The sequence below is a fragment of the Coloeus monedula genome (assembly GCF_965178545.1).
Source record: "Coloeus monedula genome assembly, chromosome: 5".
Lineage (NCBI taxonomy): Eukaryota > Metazoa > Chordata > Aves > Passeriformes > Corvidae > Coloeus > Coloeus monedula.
In genome coordinates this window covers 16079263-16089667 of record NC_138785.1, presented here as the reverse complement: position 1 = coordinate 16089667, position 10405 = coordinate 16079263, and the positions used below count along the sequence as shown (strand labels likewise).

Here is a 10405-nt window from a genome sequence, read left to right as displayed (position 1 = left end):
CACCTATTTTGCATTATTTTGCATTACTGGTGTGCCCGCTGGAGTCTCCATGCCTCAGCTATGTCGAAGTCCACGCCTGGCACTGTGAGGCGCGGCTCTCCAGGGGACTGCTCACCCCGGGCTGCTCCCGGGGGAGGCGTTTGAGGGCAGGGACTGTGCTGAGCAGTGCACTCAGAGCAGTGCCTCTGCTTTAGCCGACATTCCTGCCATTCCCGCACATTCCCTGACGCGCACCCCCCCCTCTCCAGCCGCTCCGGGAACGCTTCGCTTCGTCCCGCGCGGTACAGCCCACTGCCGGCCGCGGGGGGGGCGCCCGGAACACACCAACCCTCGCTCAGCGGAGGGTGGCACGGCCGCACGCTTCCCCCCGCGGTCCCCCTGTGGGCGGGGCAGCGGTGATGGGCAGGGCCAGGAGCCAATCAGCGAGGCCGCCGGGGCGGGCCGGCCGGAAGCAGTGCCGGGCGGAAGCGCCGCGGGGGCGTGAGCGGGGCAGGGCAGGGCTGGGAGCGCCGGGGCGGGACGGGGCCGAGCCGAGCCGAGCCGAGCCGGGGATACAGCGCGCAGCCGGGATACGGAGCTGAGCGGGATACGGAGCTGAGGCGGTCGCCCCTCCTAGTGATGCGCGCCCCGCAGGGGCTGCCGGCCCGCTGAGGTCGGTGCGAGGAGCGCTGGCGGCGGCGCCGCGGCCATGCCGTGCACCTGCGGGAACTGGCGGCGATGGATCCGGCCGCTCGTGGTGCTGCTCTACATCGTGGGGCTGCTGGTGGTCGTGCCGCTCTGCGTGTGGGAGCTGCAGAAGCTGGAGGTGAGGGGCGCGGCCGGGACGCTCCGCCGGGGCCGCTGGCAGCGGGCTCGGCTCCGGGCGGGATCCAGCGGGAAACGTGTTACCTCATCAGCGTCTAACAGTATCGAAAGCGGGGGTGCCAAGAGGATGGATCCAGGCTCTGCTCCGTGGTGCTGAGCAATAGGACAAGGGGCAACGGCCGAAACTGATGCACAGGAAGTTCCACCTGAACATGAGGAAGAACTTCCTTACTGTGCAGTGACCACACACTGGAACAGATTGGCCAGAGGGGGTGTGGAGTTTTCCCTGCCAGAGATATTCAAGAGCCACCTGGGCGCAATCCTGTGCCAGGTGCTTTGGGATGACCCAGCTTGTGCAGGGAGGTTGGAGCAGATGACCCACTGTGGTCCCCTCCAACCCGACCCATTCTGTGAATGGAGAGGCTGGAGAAGTGCCGTGGTGCTGCTGGATACATTTGTCCTGCTGCTAAAGACCTAGTGAACTAGGAACAGGGAAGGAACCTAGTGAACAAAGGAACAGGGCACTGTTTGTTTCGATTTCTGTTTCCATAATAGTTGGTGCTTGAACACCAACAATTGCCAGGTACAATTCTGAAGAAATTCCAGTTAGCCAAGAGTCACAGAGTGACAGAATGGGTCAGGTTGGAGGGGACCACAGTGGGTCATCTGCTCCAACCTTACTGCTCCAGCAGGGTCATCCCAGAGCACATGGCACTGGATTGTGTCCAGATGGTTCTGGAGTATCTCCAGTGAGGGAGACTCCACACCCTCTCTGGGTAATCTGTTCCGGTGCTTGGTCACTGCACAGTGAAAATGTTCTTCCTCGTGTTCAGGTGGAATTTCCTGTGCATCGGTTTCTGCCATTGCCTCTTGTCCTACTGCTTGGCACCACCAAGAAGAGCCTGGCTCTCTCCATAAGTTCATCCAAGAACTCAGGTTTTGAAACTATAGTAATGTTGGTGTTGATAAAGGTGTTTCTGTCTGATCAGGGAGAATTTAGTAGAACATCTTTACTGGTAGAGAAGCTCCTTTTTCATGCTGGTGGTACCATAATAGTGGTGTGTGAATTGCACACACATATGATCACATTGCTTCTCTAACAAGAAGTAAAATTTTAACCTTAAAATACACCTATTGCTCAATATGATACAGGTCTGTGCCCCTGGAGGTAGGCTTTTTCAGGGTATAATTTTCAGGACTTAATGACAGTAAGATCTGTCTTGAATGTGTTAGAATTTTCTGATGCATAATGCATGTTCAGCATAATGGGTGTTTATATTGAAGTTATACCATTAAGTCTGAGACTTGTAGAGAAACTGATCAGAAGCAAAACTGGAAAGCAACAGAAAACATGGGATGTTGATGTAAAGTAGGGGATTAGCGAAGAGAATCAAAAGAAATTGAGAAGAGTCTCTTATGTTTCTCAGGTTTTGGTATTTAGGATTATTAGTTATTTTTCAGAGAGCTTTGGTTTAAAATTTCAGCCCTGTGTTTTAGCAGACACTGTGGTTTTGTGTATATACATTCATATGTATTTCAGTTTGTTAAATGAAACTAATTGATTATTAGTTGGAACTTGATTTTAAAGCTAAAAAATCTTTAAATCCACAGGTTTTTAGAAACTTTATAATGCAGCACTGAATCAAGACAAGTTCCAGACCTAAAGCAAGGAATCTGTTGTGGGTTTCAGTCAATTAAGTACTGGGCATTTCTTTGTTTTTGTAGAATGTTTTGTGTACTTGAAATACTTGAAAGTATTAAAACTGAAACTTTGATCTTGCAAGGTTGGAATTCATACCAAGGCATGGTTTATCGCTGGGATATTTCTACTAATGACTATACCAATATCTCTCTGGGGGATACTACAACACTTAGTCCATTATACTCAACCTGAATTACAGAAACCAATAATAAGGTAATATTTCACTTTTTACCTATGCTACAAATATTGGATTTAATTCCAACTAAAAATACTTTTAGTAACATAAAATGTTCTTTTGTTATTGTAACAGGATTCTGTGGATGGTGCCGATTTACAGTTTAGACAGTGTAAGTGTTCTCTTACTGTTAACAGCCCAATCAAATTCTGTTTGTTGTGGGAGTGAGGGAAAACAGTGTCACAGCAGAAACTGTGCTGCATGGAGGGTAGGGTGGTAGTCCTAGAAACTTCTGTCCATTCCTGTTTATGGAGTATGTCAGCAGCATAGTTCTAGTCATACTATGTTCTTCTTCTGGAGATTTGGGGTTGCTTTTGATAACCTTTCTTAACCCTGTCCTTGAGTATCCTTTATGACAGATGTGGAAGGGGTTATGACAGAAACCTGCTTTTGGTCCTTCCATCTTAAGAGCAGAAGCAGAAACCAAGCTGATCCAGGAGCTGACTCAAAATTCAGAAATAATTCAGTGCCGTACCTTCCTTACCCAAGTTAGGCTTATTACAAAAATTCTTTCCCAGGTTATGCTTAGTGCTAAAATTATTCCTCTTTGCTTCAGGGGGCAAAGGATAATATGTTTTGCAGAGTGCAACAGCAGTGTGATACTCAGAAACTGAGACCTGTGACAGCTGATCCATAACCACAGTTTCACTAAAAAAAAAAAAGAAACCTTTTTGGTCTGAAACTCTGGTTGAGAGAGTTGTGTACTACAGGTGGAATCTGAAGTTCTGTGTGTGTTTTTACAGAATGTTACTTTGTAGCTATAGCATTGTTCTCCCATTAGCCCAATGCTCCCAGCCCTGTTTGATCAGTGCCTGCTGGCTCATGAGCTTGCTGAACCAGTGTTGTCGCTGGAATCCCTTTTGTCTTTCTTGCACGTAACCTCTTGTGTACCTCTCTTCTTGCAGTGGATAGCTTTGAAATACCCCAAGATTGCAATATATGTGGATACATGTCGAGAGTGCTATGAAGCTTATGTCATCTATAACTTTATGGTTTTTCTTTCAAATTACTTAACCAACCGGTACCCAAACCTCGTGTTAATAATAGAAGCGAAAGACCAGCAGAGACACCTGCCCCCTCTCTGTTGCTGTCCATCGTGGGCTATGGGAGAGTGAGTATATGATGACATCTTCAAGCTTTAGGCTGTATAGGCAGATCCAAACATTTTGTTTTCATATTTAGCAGCATAACTTTTGCTGCTTGACAGAGTCAGTTTATGGTTTGTTTGTGTTTAATCAGCTGCAAACCTTTGCTGAAAGCAGCTGTGGGTGTGTGACCATCAAGCTGTAAAACATCGTGTGAATTGGACTTCGCTACTAACAACATGCATTGATTGACTCAGGGGGTGCTAAACAAAACTTTCTTATTTTTGAAAAATATTTTAGAAAGGTCTCCTGGAATCTGCTGCTTTTGTTATCATAAAATATTTGCCAAAAACCTCATGTGGAATTGGGAGTAGACTGGGTAACCTGTTGTTTTTACTTCAGGTGAAGAGAAGGTGAAAGGCCTTATGCACCTAAACTGTTAATTTCTGAATGCTTAAACTGATAAAATCTCTCTGTCTTAGGGGATTTTTATAAAACTGTTTGGGGTGAGGGGAAGGGAAGGTGGGCTTCAGTGATCGCAGCTTCTTTATACAGTTTGCCATAATGGGCAAAGTGCTTTGGTGATCTTAACAGTGATTAAACCAATTCTCATTTTTAAGTCTCTTACCCTTAAATTCAGAGTTTTTCTTAAACATCTTCAAACACAGAAAAAACTACATTCTCTTTGTTTAGCCCAGCCAGAAGATTTTCATGGCTAAAATAAGTGAATCATTGAGTATTTCCTGTAATGTGTCAGTAAAAGTCCAGCTCTTTTGTGTATTTCATGTATACACACTGTATACTGTAACATCTGAAGTCCTGGATGCAGAAGTTGAAATTACCATAAAATAAAAATTTACCTTAGTGAATCTGCTGAGAATAGGAATCTTCCATAACTGAATTGTATTTAAATCCTTGTACAATGAACTCTCTGTTTCTCTTTCAGAGTTTTATTATTTAGATGTAAACTGGGTGTTTTGCAGTACACTGTTGTCAGACCGTTTACTACCATTATTGCTTTGTAAGTACACTGATAAATAATTAATATTGATCTTCAGAATGTGATTCTGAGTTACACTGGAAAGAATATTCATGCCCTTTGTATTGAATCAAGGCAGTTTGAAAGCAGACTGGTGTTACATGCTAAATGGGCCCCAACAATTTGAATCAACCTATAATTTCTTTATGAGTTCTCTATAGCAAATGACTATTAGCAGAATTGAAATAATAAATACTTAATGCCAGCTTCTATGTAATCAGTGGGATAGAATGTGAAGTACTGTTGGGGTGGGAAACACATTTTTATGATCTCTTAATTTTTAGATTCTTTTTTCCTCTTCATTTTTTTCATTGACTTTAACAATGGAGTATTTTTAAAGACAGGTCTCATGTAATCTTTAAAATTTTATTAAACTTTGCATGTGACAAGCTTGACTGTGTGCCTTCATATCATATAGCCTGTGTTTGTAAAGGCATAGTAGGCAGTCATTAATGATGATGCTGAAAGCTTAATTTCATGAGCTTTACATTGATGGTCATTGCTGTTAATTCTGTGGGACTGTGGAAGAAGTTGCTACTCACAATGAATATCCATATAAATATTTCTATATTTTATCTCTCTCTCTCTATATATATACATATGTAAAAATATATATATGCTGTTGGAAACTGATTCTTGTGCAGGCCCCCATTGCCCATGTTTGAGTACCAGAAGAGGTTTTGAATTCTAAGAGTTGATTGATGTAATGAAGATGTAGCACTTGAGGGAAGTGATCTATTACTCCATAGATTAACTTTAAAAATTTCTTCCAGAATTTGTGAACTAGTGGGAGTGTATGATGAAGGAAACTTCAGCTTCAACAATGCATGGACTTACCTGGTTATACTTAACAACATGTCACAACTAGTGAGTATCAGGAGTACATCTTTCTGCTCTTTGAAGTCATCAGTATTATGTGAATCTTCTATGTGAACCGTTGGCAGTGATTGTGTTAATGTCTTGTAATTCTTACATGTAGAATATTTTCCACTGTAAGTCAAAATTGCTGTGTGTTAGATATTATATATGAAAACCACTGGAAAAAACAGATAATCTAAAACTTGTAATTTTTTTACTATGAAGCTTCATAAAGCAAGTACCTTTCTACCCCAAATTATTTGGTGGGTGAGGTGGTATGGCCCAGGCATTAGAGCTGCAGACTTGCTCCTCTCTGGAAGAGATGACTCCACTTGCCCCCACAGCTTCCTCCCAGCACACATGCAAAGAATCAAATATGTTAAAAATTCTGTGTTAAAAAGCTGGTGATAAGATTCACAGGAAAAATGAAAATGGTGTGTGCAGTGCTGAGATTCTGGCCTGCCCAACACCTTTTCAGCTGTCAGATAATATCAGCGTAAGATGTCGGCCCCTAAAATTGAGAGTTTCATTTTGGAGTCCATGGATTGGTTTTATTTCTCTTGGCAACAGCAGCAGGAGCCAGAACAGCATGACAACGGGGATCATTTGGAAATTCTGTCCTCCCCTTACTGCCACCCCTGTGTTTGATGGGTGGCTGTTACAGAAGGAGCTGTAATTGCTTTCTGCTGTGACAACAGTCCCAGCAGCAGCACGAACTCTGTGTCCTGGTTGAAATGATGGGAATTTCAGGAATAAAAAAAAAAATTGCTTTAAAACAGAAAGGCAAAGATCCCATAAATCCAAAGTCTCTATTTTTAAAACACAGATAGCATTTTAAGGTTGTATCATATTGTGATACCTATTTTAGCTGTAGAGATGATGTAAAACAACTCCCTCACAAAATAAACAAGGATTTGAAAGCGTTCATTAATTTTCTTTTCCTTGTCAGTTTGCCATGTATTGTCTGGTGCTGTTTTATAAAGTACTGCGTGAGGAACTGAACCCTATCCAGCCTGTTGGCAAGTTCTTTTGTGTGAAGATGGTAGTTTTTGTTTCTTTCTGGTAAGCGAATTATTTACACATGACTTCTTGCTCTTAGGGTGGATCATAAAAGAGCTGAAAAGGCTGGATTTGTTACTGAGGTTAAAGGCCTTAAAAAATCTACCCATAATCTTAGTGAGCTGCAGTGAGGGGAAGAGGGTACAATGTGTTGACAGAGCAGTCTTGTTCACTTAAGATTATTTTTTAGACTTGCTCTTTTGTAAGGTGATTCTGAAGAACATATTTTAGAATCTTTACTTGCAGTTGTTTCAAAACTAAATTTTGTTTTTCCTTTTTAAAGTAAAAAACCCCTACTTTTTCAAAATAAGTTACTGTAGGTTAAATAAAAATTGCTGTTTAAGCATTGCTCACAGTTAGCTGCTAATGAGGGAGTGTATTTGACTACCAGAGCATTACTCTCTGAGCTGCAGCAATACCCTGAAAGAGAAGCAACTTGTTCTAATGACTGACTGGAAAAAAAACTCCCCTTTGGTTGTTTCTCTGTTGGTCTTTAGGGTCATGGATGAATGACACGTTAAGTTTGTTTCCTCCTCTTAAAATCTAAGGATATAAACAGAAAGGTTTTTTGTAAGATTCTTACTATGTATACCTATGACCAGATTTGCTTGCAGATTTTTGGCACTACTGTTACAATTCTAACACAAATACTTCTTCTAATAAATTGTCTTTATAGGCAGGCTGTGCTCATTGCATTGCTGGTGAAAGTTGGTGTTATTTCTGAGAAACACACCTGGGATTGGCAAAGTGTGGAAGCTGTGGCTACAGGCTTACAGGTAGGAGCAGATGGTTATTTCTGGGCAGGAATGGTTATATGTAAGATGACATAGCTGATCTCAAGGAAATATTATCATACTGTGATTAACATGGGCTTGATTAGTACTGATTTATTCTAAGCTGGGCTAAGTTTCAGCCAATGAGCCCATGTGAGTTTTATGCTTCAACACTTCTGTATCCATATATTGGGCAGGAGGAATATGCCCCAGTGAAGTATGTCTGGATAGCCTTGCATTTTTTCTTGCAGATATTCATTGTAGAGCTGCTGCTTCTTAAGTATCTGTTAAAAGCAAGTCCTATATGTATGGCTCTCTGAAGGCTGCCAAGAATATCCTGGTGTAAAAGTAGCCAATGTCAGTGTTCCAGGGTAATTGTAGCCTTCCAGTTATAGAAGAAACCCAGAACTATTTTTCTCCAGTTATGAATGATTAAGTCAGTGTCTCTGTCATTGCAGGATTTTATCATTTGTGTGGAGATGTTTCTGGCTGCTATTGCACATCACTACAGTTTTTCCTATAAACCTTATGTTCAAGAAGCTGAAGAAGGCTCATGCTTTGACTCCTTCCTTGCAATGTGGGATATTTCTGATCTAAGGGCAGATATATCTGAACAGGTTCGAAATGTTGGTAAGTAAGACAAGATTTGTACTATCTATTAACAGCATCTGTATTTCCAGCTTCAGGTCACACTCTTGCCCACCTTTATAGTAGCCTGAGAACATTCTATTACCCAATCAGTGACAGGTGCATCTCTATAAGGTTTCATGGTTTATCTGGCACTTTGCTCTTTCCAGAATTCCTGACTGACTTAGAGTCTAGTTTTTAATTTTTCTTTTAAAAAGAAAAGGTTAGGTAAGTAATGTACTTTGTTTTTCTCTTAAATGGAAAGACATCCTTTTCTTTATTAAAACTAGCAATGCCCATGTAAAACCAATACAAAACAAAGAGTCATCTTCTAATTTAACATGACTGTTTTAGAGTTGATGTGTTCAAAAACTGGTGTTCGAAGGATTAAATAATCTTTTCATTTTGCATAATTCTAGGAAGGACAGTTTTGGGCCAGCCAAGGAAAATGTTTTTTGCTGAGGATCATGAACAAAATGAGCATACAAGTTTACTGTCTTCATCTACTCAAGACCCAATTTCTGATGCTTCTTCAATGCCATCTTCACCCATGGGTCACTATCAGGGGTTTGGACACACTGTGACCCCTCTCACAACACCGACGACAGCCCCTGCAGTCGATGGGATTTTTAACCCTTCTGCCAGTCAGGATGCTGAGGAATCACCTGAACTAGAGAACAACTTAGCAGGGAAAGCTTTGGATAAAAGTTAAGCTCGCTGTTTCTTTGAATGTGTCAAGGAGTCATTACATACTTGCCACATGTGTCCTGTTAACATGTATTATTAAGGATGAAAGTTGAAAAGCTTGGGAAAGCTGCTGCATGGACAGGAAGAGGATATGGTATGGCTGTAACTGACATCTGAATCCAGAATCTGTAATGGATGTGAGCATCTGTGAGTACCCCATGGATATGAAACACGCACACTGTAAAGGTTTCTGCATAAATTTAAGCATCATTCCCTTAAACTGCTGAACGTTTCCACATCATATCAAAATTACACTGAATTTCATTAGTGCAGAAGAAACATTTGAAAAAAATCCTCTGCTCATATAAAAAGGAAGTGCAAATACTATTAGCAATGGGAAAGCTTAATTTGAAGAATGTAATTTAAGGAGGGCAGTAGCAAAAACTGTTTGTGTTAACTTTGCTTCTCTTAATGATGGTTAACTTCCAGTGCTGAATGGAGTGTGGGTGAAATGATAGCTTCTGTACAGGTGCCCCCTTCTTTCCCATTCCTATGTAGCTAAATCAAGTCCCTTCATGAAGATAGTTACTACAAAGCATTAGTAAAGAACCTCTACAAAGAAAACATTCCCTGCAGGCCTTGCTATCAAAGTCCATGCCCAGATCCTATGGTTGGTGTATCTGTTGTCCTTGAAGCTCATAGTTTGTAAGTCTTTTATATCCAGAAGAGACAGCCAGGATGGTAAGTTTTGGATTAATACTTTACCTTGACTATTCTTTTCCCTATCCTTCTAAAATAAGAATAATGGTTACTACCTTAAAATACATGGAGGGGGAATGAAGGGTATCAAAAAGGAAGTAGAAAACAAAACTGATTTATTTATTTTGGGCTGCAGTAAGTTCTTTAACACTTAAGTTTTTTTTAAGCTGTTAAAGCAGGATATCTTGTGTCTGTAGTTATTTGTGTTTTTAAATTTGTGTCTGTGTGATTGTATTATGCTTCTAGTATAGCCTGGATTCAAATGTAATAGCTGGTTTTTTCCCCCAGAGAAGACCTTTGCTGAGGTGTAACTATGTAGCTAGTCTAATACAGGAGTTACTAAGACTAGATTTCAGCCCAAGAAGCAGTACACTTGTAACAAAATGTTATTTTGCAAGAAGTGACAATGTCAGAATGGTATTGTTTTTATCCCATTATCAGATTTTTACTATTAACTGCATGTTTGCAATCTGACAAAAACAACCAAACCAGTAGAGCACTACTTTTTAAAGGACAAGATCTTAAGTTTCTTTTTCAGCATTGTTAGCATTTCCAGGATAAATGTTTAACTTCTGGCTGTCAGTAAATTCATCTTAAGTGCTTTTTTTGCAGTACTAGTGTGATGTAAATATGGCGCCTTACTCACTAGGCTGCATATTTTATAGCTGAAAATGTACTTGCTGTATCTGAAGTTAGTAAGTGAAAATCATGATTTTCAATTTGCCAACTCATTGCCTTTGTTGTAAATAAGCAATTAAAGATTTTATTTAAACTGTT

The 10405-nt window shown here is 41.2% G+C and overlaps 1 protein-coding gene across 1 annotated transcript; it reads left to right on the top strand.

The window, feature by feature from the left end:
- Positions 1–519: 519 nt before the first annotated feature.
- TMEM184C (transmembrane protein 184C) lies at positions 520–10405 on the top strand. Its single transcript, XM_082281777.1, has 10 exons — positions 520–805; positions 2589–2719; positions 2817–2853; positions 3647–3852; positions 4773–4847; positions 5639–5732; positions 6673–6785; positions 7459–7558; positions 8014–8185; positions 8602–10405. Exons 1-10 carry the CDS (start codon positions 689–691, stop codon positions 8892–8894), a joined length of 1338 nt encoding a protein of 445 aa, XP_082137903.1. The 5' UTR covers positions 520–688; the 3' UTR covers positions 8895–10405.